This window comes from Triplophysa rosa, linkage group LG15 (genome assembly GCF_024868665.1).
Source record: "Triplophysa rosa linkage group LG15, Trosa_1v2, whole genome shotgun sequence".
Classification (NCBI taxonomy): domain Eukaryota; kingdom Metazoa; phylum Chordata; class Actinopteri; order Cypriniformes; family Nemacheilidae; genus Triplophysa; species Triplophysa rosa.
The window spans coordinates 7,422,644-7,441,925 of record NC_079904.1 but is presented as its reverse complement, the minus strand read 5'-3'; the positions used below and the strand labels follow the sequence as shown (position 1 = coordinate 7,441,925).

The window sequence follows — 19,282 nt, the reverse complement described above, 5'->3', positions numbered from 1 at the left end:
TTTAAGATGCAGTTAAACTAATTAAATTAAATAGAGAAGGGTTCTGTCAATTTTATTAAATGCTGAAGCTGACAACAAGATCAGTCTTTTATAACGGAATTTGCTCATCTGAGAAATAAACATGGTTGTTTGTGAAAATGAGTGTCGGACTTCGTATAAACTCATGCCACTTGTATAACATATGTAGTCTGCCATGTTATTAATAGAATTAAATAACCCTGTGCTCTAAAACGAGCAAAAAGTATTTTCTGGGCTCTGGCACTTGCATTCCAGAACTAATGAAATAGGCCTATTAAAAATATTATGTGCTCTGAAAACGAGTAAAAACTTTTTAATACTCATTTTGAATGATTCCTCTATTGTAGTCGCTTTGTATAAAATACCCGCAAAAAGAATAAACGTAAATGCGTATTTACGAACTAAGGTGAAGTGCGCCCTCTAGTGTCGTCAAATGAAAATTATGTAGTGCTTGGGATTGCCTTAACATTGTCACGGTAATTCCGATGACACATTAGACTGGACTTGAAAACACTCAGTAAAACAAATGATAATTCAGAAAATAAAAACTGTTATCTTTAATTGTGTGCAGGTTGTTCAGCAAGACTCCTCCACTGATGTATTCAGACTAAGCAGACATGAGGCTGAAAATATCTCAGTGACGAAACCCCATTTCAAAAGACACAGTTGCATGATACAGGGAACCAGCACAACCTTGAGAGGTCTACTACAGCAAAGATCTTTTTAATGGTCCCAAATATACCGAACAACTAAAGAGTACACTCATGTAAAAGGAAAAATTAAGATATGACAAAAATCGATCACATCTAGAGTTCCACTCAATCTTTAATCAAGACGGGCTTACAAATTTTCCAAAAAAATCTGCAGTTTTGAAGGGCAAAAAAAGGGTAAAACTATCTCCCCCACTGAGGTTTTAAAAACCTGTTCAAGTGCGGCTGAAAACATCCTGAACATTAAAGGCAGGTCTCTTTTGTCATTAAAAAAACTGAGAGGAGAGAAGAACTGAATGAGAAAAGGGGGGAAACTGCTGGCTTTGAGAGAGGAAGAACTTCCGCTGAGCCACAAGAACAACGGTGACATCATAAACAATGACGACCCAGACCTCTTTGCTCCCTAGTGTCCCACCTGGCCCTAGAAACTCAAAAAAGGAAACAAATCAAGAAAGAAAGGACAACAGAAAAGGGCTAGAGGAAGGAGAGAAAGAAATGGAGATGGAGTCAGCAAAGGTGAGTGGAGGATGTGGATTGGCTGGCCCAATCGGGTCATGTGAGGTCCTTCCCTGAGAGGGGGGGCAGTGTGTCCTGGTCCAAGCCTGGGACGCTTTGTGGAGCAACAGTTTTGAGAGTCTGTGAGTGAGTGCGCGTGAGGTTTTTTTTACCCCCCAGTACTTTTAGCTTAGTCGAAATACATTTTTAAGAAATCCTTTATTATTCGTCCAAACCACGGTTTTATCTTCGCTCTCTCCATTCGTTTGACGAGTCTCTTGTTCTCTCTCAGATTGGCACTTGGACAAACTCCACGCATGGAGATGTTCACCTTTTCGCTCCGTGACCGTATCTTTTCTCTCTCTCTTGCTCTCCCTTCCTCACATGGCGCCCCATGGACTCCTGCGGGGGGGGGGGCTGCGTTCGTTCATTTATCCATTCATTTGTGTATTCATTCATTTTATTTCAGTTTTGAGTTCTAGGCTGAGCGCTGCAATAGTCTCTGGATAAAGCTCCCGTTGAGCATTACTTTGCTGACTGAAGAGGGAGTGCTTTAGGAGCTCAGCTTGGATTTCTTGGACAGAGGAGGACTTTCTTCTTTACTGTCTGCATCTTCCTCATCCTCGTCCTCTTCATCATCATCGGGATAGTCCACCAACCCCACCAGACCTCCCTGCAACAGGAGACCGATATCACTCATCAGAACAGCCATCAAGAACTCGAATTTTAGGCTTAAGTTTCAATCTATTATGCCAGTCTTGACTAACCTTAGTGGTGACAGCTGCCGTAGGGGGTGAGCTCCGGGCTCCTGTCCCGGGTGAGCTTGGCGAACCAGGTGAACCAGGGTGAAGGGATGCCGTTGGAGGAGAAAGACTGGCCTTGGGAGAGCTGGAGAAAGAAAGTTTAAAACTAGGGCTCTGCCGTCCTGAGAGGCTTGACTTCCCTGTCAACACCTCCTTCGACACCTCCTCCGACTCTTTCACTGAGGGCATGGGGCAAAGAAAAAAAACAAATGAACAATCCACACTTAAATCATTTCTAATTCAAAGTTTGTTAGAATCGAATACAGCATCATAGGAGCTGGTCATTTGTCACATACGTTTCTTTCTCTCCATGAACTTGCTGATGGGATCCATCAGGTCCTCATCGCTTTTCATCTTATCTGAGGGCGGCACCACAGCTTCACCGTCCTCCAAGTCCTCTTCGTCCGTGTTAAACCACATCTCCTCCTCATCTTCAAGTGTGCGTGCGTCCCGCCGGAAACGGTGATTTCTCAGAATCGACCGCATACTGAAGTCACACAAGCAAACATTCAGCAATTTAAAAGTAATTATTCACCCAACAGTTATTGATCATTCCTGAATACCAGCTATAAATCTGCGGTTACACTTTATTTTACAGTGCCCGTGTTACAATGTAATTATACATTTAAGTACTGAGTAATAAAAAGCAACTACATGTACTTACTATAGGGTTAGGATTAGGGTTTGGGTCAGGGTTAGTTACATGTAATTATGCATAATTTATAGTAAATACTAAAGTAAATACATGTAACATGCGTAACAAGGGCACCGTAAAATAAAGTGTAACCAAATCTGCCATATTGGTCTGCAATGACCTCTGACCTGTCAAGTTTAGGGTTGTCCTGCCTTTCTCTCTGCTGTTCGTATCGAAGCTTCAGTCCCTTAAAAGTCTGAACATAATCTACGTCTTCCAGCGCCTTCCAGTAGTTCTCTATGATATGAGCTGTCAATGATTTCACATCCTCCTTTGCAAACACAAAATGCAGCCATAAAACAAAAAGTAAACAGTCAGTCTGACGGGAGTTTTTAAGGGCATCAAAAGATGTATGCAGTCGTTTTGCCTGAATGACAAGTGATGACCAGGAACACACAGGGTGCAGGGAGTGTAAAAGCTAATTCAAATTTGGATGTATCCAGTGTTATGTTAATAATCTGTAGTTGTTCACCACTCCTAGATGTTGTACATTAACCGTAAACTCTGTTCTTGCATTTTGAAGCACAAACATGGCTGTTTTCGGTCATATCCGACGTGATGTCGGCGTAAGTGTACTCACCACTCTGACATACTCAAACATCTCTATGATGGCTGAGTTGATGAGGTTGTATCTGGATCCATTGTTTAGGAAAGCTTTGACCACTGGCTCAAACAGGAAGTTCCTCATAATGTATCTGTTATAAAACTCATCCTTCAGACCAATGATTTTCCTCATGAAACGCAAAGCGCCTGAAAAAAAGAGAAATTAGTGAGAAAGGCACAGACAGATTTAGCAGCCGCGTCGAATGTCTGTCAACAGAGTAGCTCTTGGGCCTTTGTTCAAAATACATTAAAGCTTATTAATAACGCTGCTGGTGCTGCTAAATGTAGAATCTCTTGGCATGTGTCATAATAATAGTGTAACAGTCTTTCATTGTAAGTCTTTCACGGCTGAATTTTTGGTGTTATTGATGATGCGGTTTAAGCGTTCAGTTTGACAAGTCCTGCACGTAATTACACTCTGCGCCTCTCATTTTTTCCACTTCTACCGATATATGACAGTTTGATTTTACAGTCCTTTAAACATTATGCATTTTTCAGAATTATAAGCATCTAACTGCTACCTACCCCCAAGATTATTCAATCAGAGTTTAGCTCAAAGCTTTTGTCTTTTGTAGCTAAGACCAAAAGTGGTCAAATAAGAGACGAGCAAGAAAAGCACAAAAATTGTCTATCAAATCTAACCCTAATTATCAATGTACATGAATTGTCATATCTTGTGTTTGTGATGTATTTTTCTAAAGTATGCCACTTATTTTGACGTTTTTGACACAAAAGTGTTCTTGTGACATTAGAAATATAGGTACACTATTAAACAATAACAACATCACAAATACCACAATAAAAAATACAACATATTTGAATATACAATCAAAATCCTACAACCATACATTATTTCCTTAAAAACATTTATAATTCACCGCGTGTGTGTGTGCATATACTCACATAAGGCTAGGAAAGCGTGTTGAGATGCAGTGAGCACCAAGACTCTGCGGAGGATGTCTTTGTTGATGATGTAGTTCTTTATGTGATACGTGTGATGCTCCACGCAGAACGTGAGGAGCTCAACAATCAGAGCCAACAGCTGACACGTCTGAAAATCATCTGATGGAACAAATAAACGCATTGAGAAACGGGTGAAGTGTCTTTAAATAGCTCTGCTATAGTCAATAGAGGAATGATTCTGACACAGCATTTATTTCCAAATCTAGCCGAAGGCCAGTCTACATAAATGCACACACACTGAAACTACTCTTGCATGGTTACCTTTGCTGGGTTTCTCCTCTGTGGTGTTGGCAAGAAGCGGAGCAGAAAGCACATGCATGCAATGCTTATAGAAGAAACTCAAAAACTCAGTCTTCTCCGTTTTCTGCAGGGAATCAAAATCTTTTTGTTCATGAGTTGTACAGCAACTAATGGAGACATTACACTATGGTACAAGGTTCAAGACTTAAAATATGCATTTAAACCAACTTTTCTCACATTAGCAGTTGCAAGCATGTTCTCCGGGTCCACTAGTGTCCTGAGCAGCCCCATCAACTGTACAGCTCCGCCCAACTCTGGATCCGTGTCACAGATCATATGCTCAATGATCAGATTTATCAATAGAATGTCCTTTGAATAATGACAAACAAGTTGTAAGATACAAAAACATGCATGACTAACAGCTATGTTCAGACCGCCTGTGCACTCAAAATGATTACACGGACGTGACTTACATCATCATTCTGTTGAGACTCCTGCATAACAAATTCTCGCACCATAGAAGGGTTGTACTCCACCAAGTAGGAGAAGATATCAGTGGCCGCTCCACGAACCAGTACATCATCCATGCCCTTTCACACAAAAACCACAGTCGCGTTAGTAAATGCAGATGAAAAAGAGCAAGCAGGTTTAAGATTTTCACGTTGCGAAATATGTTCCAATTTTGTAAAGATGTAAGATGTAAGTTTCGGCTTTGGAACTTGGCCATAAATCTTTTTAGAAATAGCAAAGATGCTTTACAAGAATAACTTCCAGCGCTGGCAGGATTCCCATGTTGGACAGTGTCTTGAAAAATGCATCTCTGTTCTGTGGTTGTAACGTTTGGGAGAACGCACAAAACTCCTTCAGGAAATTTACCTGAAAATATAACAGTATCAGTACAACACAAGTAATAGAAATTTTATCTTCAATGTTTGTTACATCCATTAATAGCATGGTTTACATACCAGTTCATGCCGTTTGTCGTCATCTGTGGCTTCATCAGTTAGCTGTGCAAAGAGCTCAGTCAAAAACTTCTCGTCATCCTGAAAACAAACACAAATCATATAATGGCAATTTCTAGTTATTCTGTCCCATGATCATATACTGAATAAACACATCATGGACATAGCGAAAAGAGACCAAAAATCATATAGTTCATATTTACTTAAGTGTGAAGATGAAAAATGTTTAATAGGTCTGCCAAACGTTTATGCCAAGTACAACCCTAAATGTTACAGTCATAGATTTTCTGCACCAAATACATATTATAAAATCCATATAGACTACACCAGATCACATTACAAAGAACCTCAAAACGTTTGGACATTTGCAACCACATTATTAATACATCTCTAACAGGATTAGATGATGACTGGTGATGGTAGACTCAATCTTGATATAACAGGGTGATTATCATGAAGCGAAAGGCTGCAACTGGAATTAATAAGTGGAATGAAATTGACATACAACTTGCATGTGAGTTGCACTTCGAAGTGAAGCACTTAGAAAATGCAATATCCTCTGCTATATATACACCACACATGCATGAAAGAAAACAGTATTTTCAGATCAGTTTCTGTTTCACACAAACTCCATGGAAACAGCATGCTGTGAGCTTGTCCAGTACAGCACCACAGCTAAAATGACTAGTCGACCATCAGGCCACTCCTAAATGAGAAGCATTCTAAAAACATTGTAAATGTAAACTACACACAGACACTCAAAGTCCTTCCTTTGGTTTTAGACCAAAACAAGCCTTGAGGGTTGAGAATAAACAAACTACGACGATATCAAAACAACTGTATAATAAAATGTAATACCATAAATAGTCAAATAAACTAATAGTTTGTGTTTAACAAAAAAGTGATTTCAAATGCAAGACTGAGACCCTACTTTATCCTTCTTAAATTCTTTAAAAAAGCACTAAATCGACTTTCAGGTTCAAATACAACGTGAACAGGAAAAAAATCTGTTCATTTGTGAGACCAGCTGAAAGGGTTGAAATTGTTTAGTGTGAAAAGAGATTAGGAAAAACATTTGTACTTTTTCGCACACCCTTGAACAGAGCTGCAGTTTTTAGTATTGATAAACACCAATAAAATAAATATATAACAGTTGATATTGAAATATTCGTTTTTCCACCTGCTCTGGTAACAAATTTTGATCAATGTCAATGCTCAAGTTAAACGTATTACCGCTACTGTATTTTACCCGTCATCTTTTCAGGTACATAAAAGATTCAATCAAAAGAGGAACCAGTCAGGTAAACAAACACATTGTTCGCTATACATTTTACATCGTCATGAGAAAGTAGGCATAACTGCATGGTGAAACAGCTTTCAGTACCTATTTATAGTCTGTTGTCAATTCAACATCTAGGCTTACCAGAACACACATAGCCAGTAATGTGATACGGTATTATAAAGGCACATTGCAGGGTTTTTTATGTACATTTATTTGTGATGCTAGAAAGAAAAAGCATACTGAACTGATGCTTGTTCAAGGTTTGAGATTGAAAAAAAATGATCATCCAAAACGCCTGCCAAAGCGTTTGTGACATCACATGATATGGCTCTAAAGAACATGATGGTGTTGTTTCCATGGAAACAGGTCACCTCCCTCTAACTCCACTCGCAGTATAAAACAATTTCACTGTAGGTGCTTCATAGCAGCTTGGGAAAGAGGCACGTATATAAAGCCACAAACAATATTTCTGTGTGTTAGCTGGTTAATTTTAAATAGTACATATTTATATTTTAAAGACATGACATTTTGCGTTATTCTTCGATATGTTTTAATCTGTCTTCACATAATGAAATTGTTTTTTTCCCACAAATTCACAGTGCTCAAGATGCAAATCCGTTTACTTTAAAGCGGTTAGTGTGAAAGCTACAAAGACTTGACCTTAAGAACAGCCAACCAAAGTTCACCCCACCAAGGACATCCCATTGAGACCAAAGAGAGGGTCTCATGCAATGAAAATGTTTAATATTTCAGCTTATTCACGGAAGGATATTCAGGTGTTGAGATGGCACCTGAACAACATTTCAGAGGTGGCAAGTAAACAAGAAGTACAATCTTTGTTACCAATCTTACGTATGTGACCATTTGGGAAAACCCACCTGCAGCATGCCAACAATCTCCACCTTGTTGAAGAAGATGAACGAGTGGAGGGTGGAGAGCATGTTCTCTTCAAACACAGAAGGGGTGGGAAGCACCATGTCCTGAATGTACTGCACCCGATACGTCTGGTGAATCTTCTGTCGCAACTCTGGGTCTGAAATGGGAATGACCTCTTTAAACCGCGCCGTGGTGGTCAGGAACTCTCGATGTCTTCGTGGCTGGGGCAGCGACGGATCAAACTCCAAACATCCGATCACGTCCATGATGCATTCTTCAGAAAACATGACTTCGAAAAGCGCTGTACGATTGAGGAGGAAAATGCCTTTGATGATGTCGTAGAGGTGATGCAGGCCTTCTCTGTTTTCCAGGTCCTCGCAAACACGGAAAATCTCCAGCAGCTTGCGTATGTAGCCCTCGTTCTCCAGAGCTAGGGCCAGTTTTTCCCGCCGTAGTGGAGAGGGTAAAGACGATGCCACCAGCTCAGCCACTTCCTCCAGTCGGGAAAGCTCGCAGTGTGGGAGTTCAAGGCCAGGAGAAGACATATCATCAAAGCGCTCTTCTTCAGACTCATCTATCAGTTCCTGGGTGATGTCTACAGAGGGATCCTTTCCCTGGACCTAGGAAGACAAACCCAAATATATAATAATGAATAGTCCATGACGAGAAAAGACCAAAATTGAGATTAATTTTTTACCACTATGTACGTAGATCATGATCTGCATGATCAGATATACAATCACCTGACATATTTTCTCCCAGATCTCGTCACAACCAGCCTTTTCTTGGAAGCTGAGAGCCAGGTCATAGTTTTCAGCCTCAGACCACACTATTAATGTATCCTTTAAAAGTAAAACAAGCACCATCAATAAATGCCCAAAGAACATGAACAGGAAAACAATGCAGTGTTATTCTACACACATCAAAACACATGTCTTTAATAAGCAACTTATAGTTGAGAAAATATATCACCATACGATATATAATAAATATATACGGTACATTTGTGAGTAGATCATTGTGAATTAGTCTGATAAAAAAACACTGATGTGATCTCACTAGATAATACACAACAGTTCAAACGCACCTGCTGTTTCTGATAGGCGGTGTTAGGGTTGATTTTTGACTCCAGCAGCAGTGACCCTATTTCAAAGAAAACACAAGTTATTCGTGATGTGGATGAAAAACAACACGTGGAAAAGCCCACTATCTTGTGTTTTGAAACCTACCGTCACTTTCGGCGCGCACCAGGAGAGACGTGCCTTTCAACCTCTCCACGTAGGCAGACGACACATGTCCCGTGCCCCGATCGTCCCACTGGCGATCCTCATTCAGAGTATACACCTTTACTCGTCTACGAGTGTCAGTCATCCTTGCAAGTAACTCTCGAGGGTTTTCCCTTGATTAAATAAATTTCAAAATCCTCGCCTTGCAAAATGCAACAGATTCTGCCTTTAGACTTTGAGATGCACAAATCTGCGAACTATTTAGCATTTACTTGCAACCTGTTGCAATGTGTTGTTGTGGATCTATTACAGTAAACCCAAGTATATCAAATGAAATATTCTGACCAGTCTGGCGATGGTCAGCTAGCTGCTGTCTGCAGCCGAGACTCTCCACAACATACCCAATATTTTGAAATATTTTGCCCGGGCTACGGAAACTTCTATTCCGTTTCTAAGTTGGACGAAAGGTGAGAAATTGTCTCAAAAACATGCAGACACAACACGAATGCAATTTGTGTTATTTTACTTACTTACTTTTAGCTAGTTATGCTAAGCTAACGCTGCGACTAATTCAGTCAAACTGGGTTAGCTCAGCTAGCACATTCGCTAGCAGGCTATCTCTTCGCGCGAGTCATTTTAACCCAGAAATGAGAAAACCGAACGCGAATAAACTCCAAAGACGTACCGATAGCACTATTTGATCATTATACTCGCTCGCATTCAATGAAAATTTATGAAGAGTCGTGTATAAAACGCCGCGTTCATAATAAGCTACGCTATATTTTCTCCAAGTATTCCGCCATATTCTGGCTAAGGGCCGCGCAGGGACCAGCCAGTCTCTTTACACAAAAATCCACATTTTCCGATTCAACTAATCAAATAGACTCGCTCGTTTTACTTTCCGGGACGTCAAATCGTTGGCGCGACCTTCGAGCACAAACAAATAGCAGCGTCTTGAAGAAAAGTAATTATTAGCCCCACTGTGAACATTCGGCCATCTTGGGTGCCCTCAGAAAGCCGCTACGGGGTTTCCTGTTGCAGGCGCAGGGCCGCCGCCACAGTTTAAAGACACAGTGCGCCAAATTCACCAGCGCAGACGAACGGTTTCGTAACACCGAATACGTACTGGTGAAAGATAAGAAAAGTGCTGGCATTTCATGTACTGTGTACCCGTGACAATTTGGTAAAGCACTGTAGATTATTAACTAGAAAATGGAGAGTTTAGCCAAGTCCCAATTAATGGACATTTCTTTTGGATTTACTATGTTATCCCTGTTTTCTGTAACCCTTTCTGGGTCTTTTTGACCCGCAAGTGATGTTTGCTAAAAAAATTTAAATTATATTTTTGTCCAAATGGCACAAGACTTTGTTCGGTGGTCAACACTTTCTAGATCTACAAAGAAAAATTACAGTATTAGCACCTATTGTGTTACTGCTCCTGTATGACATATCGCTTATTGCTCCCTGAACTCATAAGTCGCTTTGGATAAAAGAGTCTGCTAAACGACTAAATGTAAATGTATTTTTTTTAATGATAACACAGAACACAAAATGATAGAAATTAAGTGGCACACTTCCGACAATGCAAAAAAACATCCACAATGCAAAATGATCATGCTCACACGCGGACACACAGAGAGAGAGAGAGATAAAACTACGACCTTATTAAATCAATGTACACCGAGAGTAAATGCGGCATAAAAATCAGCACAAAACGTACTAGATATCTTTATCAGGAGCGTGGAGTGAGACAGGGATGCGGTTTAAGCCCAACATTGTTTAATATTTACATCAATGAACTGGCAACCATCCTAGAGCGATCTGAAGCCCCCGGCCTCACTCTACACGACTCGCAAATCAAATGTCTTCTGTATGCAGATGATCTGGTTCTGTTGTCTCCCACTCAACACGGCTTACAACAGAGCTTGGACCTGCTAGAACAATACTGTCAGACCTTGGCCCTGACAGTTAACCTCAGTAAAACTAAAATGATCACCTTTCAGAAAAGACCCAGATCCCAACTATCACAACACACATTTACATTAGGCACAAACCCCATAACACACACATCACACTATAGTTACCTGGGTTTAAAAATCACATCCACAGGAAACTTTAATCTTACAGTGAATGAACTGCAGAATGAACTTCTATGCCATCAAACGTCAATGTCCTATAGAAATCCCAATTAGAATTTGGCTGAAAGTATTAGAATCAGTAATTGAACCAATTGCCCTCCATGGCAGTGAAGTGTGGGGTCCACTGACAAATCCAAATCAAGATTTTACTAAATGGGAAAAACACCCAATTGAGTGCCTGCATACAGAATTCTGTAAAAATATCTTACAAGTGCACCGCCACACAGCAAACAATGCATGCAGGGCAGAATTAGGCAAATATCCACTGATCATAAAGATAGAAAAAAGGGCCATCAAATTCTGGAAACATCTGAAACACACTGACCCTCACTTCTAAAGCCCTGAAACACCACGAGATGAGCAAAGAAATGAATCCTCTCTGACAGCTGGTCCAGAGCTTCAGTCCTAACATCTACTGATGCTCTCAACCACAACAATACTGACAAAATCAGACTCAACCAAATTACAACACAAATGAAACAAAACTATATCACTCATTGGGAAACCCAAACAAAACAACAAAGTAAAATGCAATGTTATTTGGCCCTTAAAAGAGAATACAGTACGGCAGACTATCTGTACACAGTGACAGATAAAAAAACATGTTGACAAGATACAGACTCAGTGGACATAAACTCACTATAGAGACGGGCAGACACAGACAAACATGGCTGCCACAGGACCAGAGACTGTGTCCACACTGTGATCTCAACAACATTGAGACAGAACTCCACTTCCTAACAGAATGCACAAAATACACGGATATACGGACAGTGTTTTATGATAAAATCAAGTCCATACACCAGACGTTTGAAAGTCTGTCAAACGATGACAAACTGGCGTATCTGTTAGGAGAACACAAGGACTGCTGTGTGTTAGCTGCACAATATGTGTCTGCCTGTCACAACACAAGAGAAAACAATCAATCTGCCCTGACCTGATGTTTCCAATATATGTACATAACATTATATTATTATTTCCCTTTATTCTGCTACTTACATGTATATTTTGCTTTTGTAAATCATTCTTTAAACTGTACTCTATTTCTGTTTTTATATATTTAACCACTTCAAGTTGTACATACATCACACTTTATTTTATTTTATTACTATAATTATCTTTCTTTTCGTTTGTTACATATTTGCAGTATTTGTACGCAGCCCCGCTGCAAATGCTTTGGCAATACGAATGTACATTTTGTCATGCCAATAAAGCACCCTTAAATTGATCAAAAAAATTGAGAGAGAGAGAGAGATGCAAGGATGAGACAAAACAATTTAGCACAGACATACAGTTCAAATACTGAGAACAATGAGTTTGAGGCAGATGACCTTTTCTGCTATCACTATCAGAGTACTTTCTCTGGTTCTGCACATTTGTTTTGAAAACAAAGTCATGTGACTGCATCTTGTGTAACTGTGACTCACATGCAGCTCACAGTTCATTCTGTGACAACATCATGAGTATTGTATTGGTACTCAATGTGTAATATAACTGTTCATTTCTATTAAAAAAAATTGTAACTGATGTTTAGATTGTATTTGTAGAATCATATGAAAAATATGATTGAAATAAATGATAAACTCTAAAGACTCCAACTTTTCTCTTTGTAACATCTTGTTGAGGTTTCTTGGAATCCCAATACTACTGATAAGGAAATCTTATGCATCATTATATTCATAACAAAATATATATTTTAAGTCGGCAGCAGTTTTTACACACAAATTTACCATTGAAAAGTTTAAATTGTTGTCTGGTTTTCGAAGCAAAAGTGCACACAGTACACAAGTATACTCAGTCACAGAGACGCTGCAGGATCATGAGTTTTCTTTAAAAGGGAAAAATAGGCAGAAGGAAGCCTGACTCTAAATGGGTGGTGCATGCATATTAATTATCCCAAGATACAGTATGAGACATTACCAGTGCAATCCTCCTGGGGTTTGTGTTTTTTTACATCACTCCCCACTAGAGGGAGTTAGATCAAAATACACTGGACAATCACAGAATATCCTCTATTCATTTGAATAGCACAAGCTAGAAATAGTCAAAAATAAAGTCCTTAGGACATTCCAGTGCTGTAGACACAGTAAGGGTAGTCCTAACTGAAAGATTGTCCATGTGTTTTGCTGACCCTTGTATGCTAGACAAATAGATACTTGCAGGATCTAAAGTCAGCAACAAAAACAAAGTTGCTAAAAAGCAGGATTTTGTACATGCTTCACATCCTCTTTCTGTTTAGGTTTCCTGGGATAAGGACAAGGAACCAATATGACAGTTTTCCGCATTACTTACAAGCGCTGCTCACAAACAGCAGGGGGTTCAAAGTAATTGAACAGGTTAAGCAGGAAACACAGAGAAACTGGGGGAAAAGTCTTTATAATGGGACTGTGGTGTAAATATACATATTTCCCATACAGTGAGGGAAATAATTATGTGATCCCCTGCTGATTTTGTAAGTTTGCCTGCTTACAAAGAAATGAAGGGTCTATAATTTTTATGGTAGGTTTATTTTAACTGATAGAGACAAAATATTAAAAAAAATCAAGGGAAAAATGTTATAGAAAGGTTATACAGTAAATAGATTTGCATTTCAGTCAGTGAAATAAGTATTTGATCCCCGAGCAAAACATAACTTTGTACTTGGTGGAGAAACCCTTGTTGGCAAGCACAGAGGTAAAACATTTCTGATAGTTGGTCACCAGGTTTGCACATGTGTCAGGATACATTTAGTCCACTCCTCTGTCAAGGTTTCTTGGCTGTCGCTCAGCAAATTGGAGTTTTAGCCTCCTTCACAGATTTTCTATAGGACTAGGGTCTAGAGACTGGCTAGGACATTTAATGTGCTTCTCCTTAAAGGCGGGGTCTCTGATTTCCGAATTACGCTTGTTTAGACAAAGTCGGGCCGAGTACCAAAACAACCTTGTAACCAATCAGCAGTAAGGTGTACAGTGCACAGGACGGACATTAGTCGAGCCGAGTGCTGACGAAAGCGAAAGATGGGGTTAGGGGTTTGTCTGTTTTGGTGATTTGAACATCAACAACAGCTAAGAGAAATCGGACACCCCGCCTTTAAGCCACTCTTTGGTTGTCTTGGCAATATGTTTTGGGTCTTTGTCATGTTAAAGGCACATCCACGACCACGACCCATCTTCAGTGATCTAGTTAAGGGGAGGAGGTTCTCGTCCAAGATTTTAAGGTACATGGGCCCGTCCCTCAGCCCCTCAATGCGGTGAAGTCATCCTGTACCTGTAGCAGAGAAAAAGCCCTAAAGCAGAATGTTTCCAACACTGTGCTTCTCTGTTGGGATGGTGTTTTTTCTTGGGGTCATAGTCAGCATTTATCTCCCTCCAAAAACAGGAGTCAATTTTGGTCTCACATCACTTTCTCCAAACCTTTTCTGAATCATCTTGATGTTCGTTGTCAAACTTCAGATGAGCCAGACGGGCCTTCTTGTGCAGGAGGACCTTGCGGGTGCTTCAGGATTTCAATCTATTGTGGCATAGCGTGTTACCAATGTGTTACCAATGGTTTGCTTGCTAACTGTGGTCCCAACTGTCTTGATATCATTAACAAACTTCTTCCGTGTAGTTCTGGGCTGATCTTTAACATTTCTCATGATCATCTTTACCCCATTGGGGAAATATTGCAGGGAGCTCCAGACCAAGGGCAATTGATAGTTATTTAGTATTTCTTCTATTTCCAAATAATCACACCAACAGTTGTCTCCTCACCAAGCTTCTGTCTGTTGCCTATTCAAGGTTTGTGCAGGTCTACAATCTTGTCCCGAAAATCATTTGAAACCTATTTGGTCTGGTGGAGAGGTTGAATGGAAGATACAGATTCTGTTGGCAGGCATCTTTTATATACATAACAAGCTGATTTAGGAGTACTTTCTTAAAGTGACAGGACTAATCTGTGGTCCATATAGGCACATGACCAATCTTTCTGGCTGGTTGGTAGGGGATCAAATACTTATTTCACTGACTGAAATGCAAATCAATTACAAAATCAGCAGGGGATCAAATAATTATTTCCCTCACTGTAAATTATCATAAAAATCTCTATAAAGAGGTTAATGTTTTTTTTAGCATTAAATGGCTCATCGGATAAAAATCAGACTTTTTCTGTGTTTAAAGGGATAGTTCACCCTAAATGAAAATTCTGTCATCATTTACTCACCTTCGAGTTGTTCCAAGTCTGTATAAATGTCTTAGTTCTGATGATCACAGAGAAAGATATTTGGAAGAATGCTTAAAACCAAACAGATTTTGCCCCATTGTAGGAAAATTACTTTATCATTGACAAAACGTAGTACAGCAAACAGTTCTGGGGCACTTTTGACTACTATTGTATTTTTTCCTACTGTAGTCAATGGGGGGCGAGATCTGTTTGGTTATAAGCATTCTTCCAAATATTTTTCTCTCTGTTCATCAATATAAAGAAATTTATACAGATTTGGAACAACTCGAAGGTGAGTAAATGATGACAGAATTTTCTTTACTATCCCTTTAAGTGCTATAATCAGGTACCCGGTGCTTCTACCAACTCAGAAAGGTTGAAACAGAAGAACCCAGTAACTATGTTTTGGTGAGATTTTCTCTACAAGCATGTGAGAAATCGAGCCGATCAGATTTCGCTTCCCTTGTGACATAGGAAGGGGTTCTTATTATAATATTACCACCCATTTATCTACATGTTTACACACACGGCACGGCCATGGCATGCACTACACCAGTCCCTGTGTTCCATTTTGAAGGGCTCATCCCTATGCCCTTCAAAGGGTTTACCCTCCAGAGTGAGAGCTTCAAATGGTTGAAGGGTGTAGGGGACCAAACAACTGTTTCTTGAAGTTCCCTTCATCCCGTGCCCATAAGGAGGCGCCGTCGCCACGCAAAGAATCTGCACGAAAAATCATGGGGGCCTGAAGTGTCCAAAAGTTGTACCCTTCGAAATCCATCATTCCAAAGGGCCCTTTGAAGTGGCCAGTTACAAGCACTTCGTTTTGGAACAACCCTTCAACATGGCAGACATGATTGTTTTCACTCCGTGAAGTGCGATATATCCCATTTGGAAAGCACAGAGTGTTTCCCCAACACTGGTCCTCGGGTCACACCTCCCAGAACCAGCATTGGGAAACACAGCACACTTTCCCGGACGGAAGAGGGGTTGGGTGCGCAGTAACCCATTAGCATTTAAAGAAACATACACCAAAATGGTTGCTGTGAGCACATGTGGTTTTGACAAGGCATAAAGGGTGTCGTTTCCACAGCCATTGAGTGTTCCATAAAATTCCTGCGGTTCAGTGGTTAGAGCATGGCACTAGCAATGCCAAGGTCATGCGTTCGATCCCAGGGGATTGCACATAGTCAGAAGCAAATGTATTATACAAATGCAATGCAATTCGCTTTGGATAAAAGCGTCTGCCAAATGCATAAATGTAATGTAAATGAAACATACAATGAGTATAGAACACACAGAATCAGCAGCCAAGGGTAAAAATACATCGTTGACAGCAAGTGAAAAGTTTCTCTTATCACATTCACTCTCTACCCCTGATTTGACCAACAAATGTGTCATGTTCTGCACAAAAAACAGCATTTTTCCACAAAGGAGTTTAAATGTGTTTTTAGAAATTAGCATGAGAAAGGCAGCTGTTTTTAATAATTTAACAGTCAGGGTAAAAAATTAGGCTGTCCCCAAACACAATCATGTATCACTTAATTAAACAGACTTAAAGACTAATCCAAACTGGGAAATATAGCAAGAAACTTACAGCTACTTAATGCTTAGATTGTGTTCTGGTTACAGAAGAACAATTACATTTTAAATAGGCCAAATAAGTATACAGTGAAATGATCTATTCCTTATAAATCTGCAATGCTTTGTCATGGAAACTATATTTAACCTATATTCAGGTGAGGCTGTAATGAAAACCAACACATGAACGCTTCTGCAGGAGTAAGATCCAGTTAAGCAGATGCAGACACTTACAGACCTCAACACCTCTCCACAGTCACACTAGGTGTGAAAGCTTCAATCAAACATAATGCTTCGCATCAAGTTTTAGAGTACGCGGTTCCAGAAAGTTTTACCAATCACTCTAAATTCTTACCACCCTCAGTGAAAACCGCACCAGATACAAATAATAAAAAGGCACCCACCTTTGTTTTACAACAATATTTTCCATCACAGTTTTAAACAAAAGCAGTTTATATATTGTCAATGTACTGAAGATATTTATTTTCTAGTAATGATGGCCAGATAAACAGATAAAGGGCCAACAAAACTTGTGAACCACGGAGTACAAGAGCTGGGAAATGAGACGACCCAGAACAATTTGAAATGTGTAAACAGTATACTTTACTGGATTAAACTACAATTTAAAAAACAAAACACAAGAAAACACATCATAATCAATTGAGCGGGACTAAAAAAAAACAAATCCTGTACCCATTTTACCCATCTTAGCCTCATGTCTGATAAATATGCCAAGTCCCCACCTTCTGTTTGTTACAAAAATTTTAAATGGAAAATATTGTAACATTTAACTTTATGCATTTGACTAAATAGACATGCAACAACATGTGAACTAAGCAGCAGCACATTACCACTAGGCCTGGCTATTCAGTCCTGTGATGTTGCATAGTTCAGATGAAGTTGATGTCTTGCATCAAAAATATCTCAGTCCATTTGCATCTCCCACCCACTCCCTATTTTCCAGCCTGCTGGGCTTGACGCCTCAGCAGGATGTAGATCTTTTCTTTGATCCAGTCTTTGTTGTAGGGCTGGTAGGTCTGCGTGTCTGCCCTGTACCTGTTTAATGGGCAGAAAAATTGCTTTAAGTTTCTAGGTTGGTTTTAGGTTTATACACAATGATAGTAAAGAGTTCCAACTATAACATATTTCCTGAAATAACAAACTGTGATATTTACACAAGACAGCTGAGGTCAGCAAGATCATCAACGAAATCAAATAACTGGCTTATGTCATATGTGATAGAAGGGCTGTTAGGATTCATCCTCTTCAGATGTTCTTCATACATCTTGCACACTCCTATTGTCAATAGAAAAAAACAAGGTGAACATGAATTAGAGCATTAAAGAAAAGTCCACGACAGTCTACAGAAATAAAAAGGAAAAAACGTACCTTCCATGCATTCGTTGACAGACTCGTAGTCTGCATATGTCCTGCCTTCCGGTCTCTTGGTGGGCTGCACCAGCAGAATTGTGTGAGACTGTACAACAGAACGAAATAAGGTCAAGAAAATCGAAGACAAAATGAATTGACTATAACTACCCTTGACATATACGATATTTAAGACATTAGACATTCAAATAAACAAATTACACAGACAACAGTCACAATCTCTGACGCAAGACCCCCTCCAATAAGCAACTGTTGAACTTCGGCCCTTCCCCCAAAAAACAAAGCAGCTGGATTATACAGATACTACTACTGGTGAAAAAAAATGAATTTATTGTAATCGCATTCGAGATAAAATAGTTAACAATTTACCGAAAAATGACTAGATACAGTACATCTAAATGTAGCCACTGAAAATTCGCGAATATTCGACGACATTTTTACAAATCTGCTTAGGCTACTGTGCGCGTTTTACGTTACGCATTACAACATTCGTCGAGGCACGCAACGAAACCCAGGTTTATAACATCACATACGCCAATAACACACGTCATAATATAAATAAAGTATCTATATACTCACCATATCTGTTTCTGATATCTCGAAGACGTAACTAATACCTTGCTAAATGCTAACAGAGATACTCACTCACGGGTCCCTTGCTCTACAGAAAGAGCATTAATGTACCACAAACTTCCTCTTCCGGTGATGCCAGATGGCTTTTCAAAATAAAAGTCTGCTTCAGAATTGACGAGAATGCCAATTTATTTTAAATACAATGTTTGATTAACCACGATAATCATCAGTAAATAAAGGACAAGATTCACATCATTTGGTTTCAGACAAGAATAATGTTTTCTTTTTAATTTTTGTTTTTGCATGAAATCAAGTGCAAGATAACTTCACATATAAGATATGCATTTTAGAAAATCATACTAAAAGCACCATTTGAATTCAACATTTAGAATGATCAGTGGTCCTGGTCTGTGCTCTTTCATTATTAACCTAGCAAGAATATAAATAATAAAGCTAAAACACAGAAAAATAAACAATAATTCAAAGTATACATGCCACTAAAAGGGTTTATTTACTTTCAGCTTTATTTCTAAATATAAGCAAAAGTGTATTT

At 39.4% G+C, this 19,282-nt stretch overlaps 2 protein-coding genes across 3 annotated transcripts; both read right to left on the bottom strand.

Annotated features, from left to right (window-relative positions):
- Positions 1-542: 542 nt before the first annotated feature.
- On the bottom strand, positions 543-9,912 carry smek1 (SMEK homolog 1, suppressor of mek1 (Dictyostelium)). Of its 2 annotated transcripts, none has more exons than XM_057353381.1 (15): positions 8,876-9,912; positions 8,734-8,789; positions 8,390-8,488; positions 7,649-8,266; positions 5,492-5,569; positions 5,286-5,402; positions 5,000-5,116; positions 4,764-4,895; positions 4,548-4,650; positions 4,227-4,385; positions 3,301-3,470; positions 2,849-2,988; positions 2,323-2,513; positions 1,991-2,205; positions 543-1,896 (listed from the first exon to the last, which is right to left on the bottom strand). In XM_057353381.1, exons 1-15 carry the CDS (start codon positions 9,015-9,017, stop codon positions 1,777-1,779), a joined length of 2,457 nt encoding a protein of 818 aa, XP_057209364.1. In that variant the 5' UTR covers positions 9,018-9,912; the 3' UTR covers positions 543-1,776. The 2 variants fall into 2 exon arrangements, with proteins under 2 accessions (XP_057209364.1, XP_057209363.1); XM_057353380.1 differs by having other exon boundaries at positions 544-1,896; positions 2,849-2,991.
- A 7,441-nt stretch (positions 9,913-17,353) lies between these two features.
- Positions 17,354-18,853, bottom strand: erh (ERH mRNA splicing and mitosis factor). Its single transcript, XM_057352037.1, has 4 exons — positions 18,736-18,853; positions 18,157-18,244; positions 17,943-18,063; positions 17,354-17,823 (listed from the first exon to the last, which is right to left on the bottom strand). Exons 1-4 carry the CDS (start codon positions 18,736-18,738, stop codon positions 17,721-17,723), a joined length of 315 nt encoding a protein of 104 aa, XP_057208020.1. The 5' UTR covers positions 18,739-18,853; the 3' UTR covers positions 17,354-17,720.
- Positions 18,854-19,282: the final 429 nt, after the last annotated feature.

What these genes read in the sequence shown, in the direction of transcription:
- smek1 (XM_057353380.1), bottom strand. Translation starts at nt 9,017, where the DNA reads ATGACTGACACTCGTAGACGAGTAAAGGTGTATACTCTGAATGAGGAT. An exon ending in AGTCTCAACAGAATGATGAT is followed by an intron (nt 4,896 to 4,999) that starts GTAAGTCACGTC and finishes CATTATTCAAAG; the next exon opens with GACATTCTATTGATAAATCT. An exon ending in CGGCAGCTGTCACCACTAAG is followed by an intron (nt 1,897 to 1,990) that starts GTTAGTCAAGAC and finishes CTCCTGTTGCAG; the next exon opens with GGAGGTCTGGTGGGGTTGGT.
- erh (XM_057352037.1), bottom strand. An exon ending in TGTCAACGAATGCATGGAAG is followed by an intron (nt 18,064 to 18,156) that starts GTACGTTTTTTC and finishes TATTGACAATAG; the next exon opens with GAGTGTGCAAGATGTATGAA. An exon ending in GCTGACCTCAGCTGTCTTGT is followed by an intron (nt 17,824 to 17,942) that starts GTAAATATCACA and finishes CCCATTAAACAG; the next exon opens with GTACAGGGCAGACACGCAGA.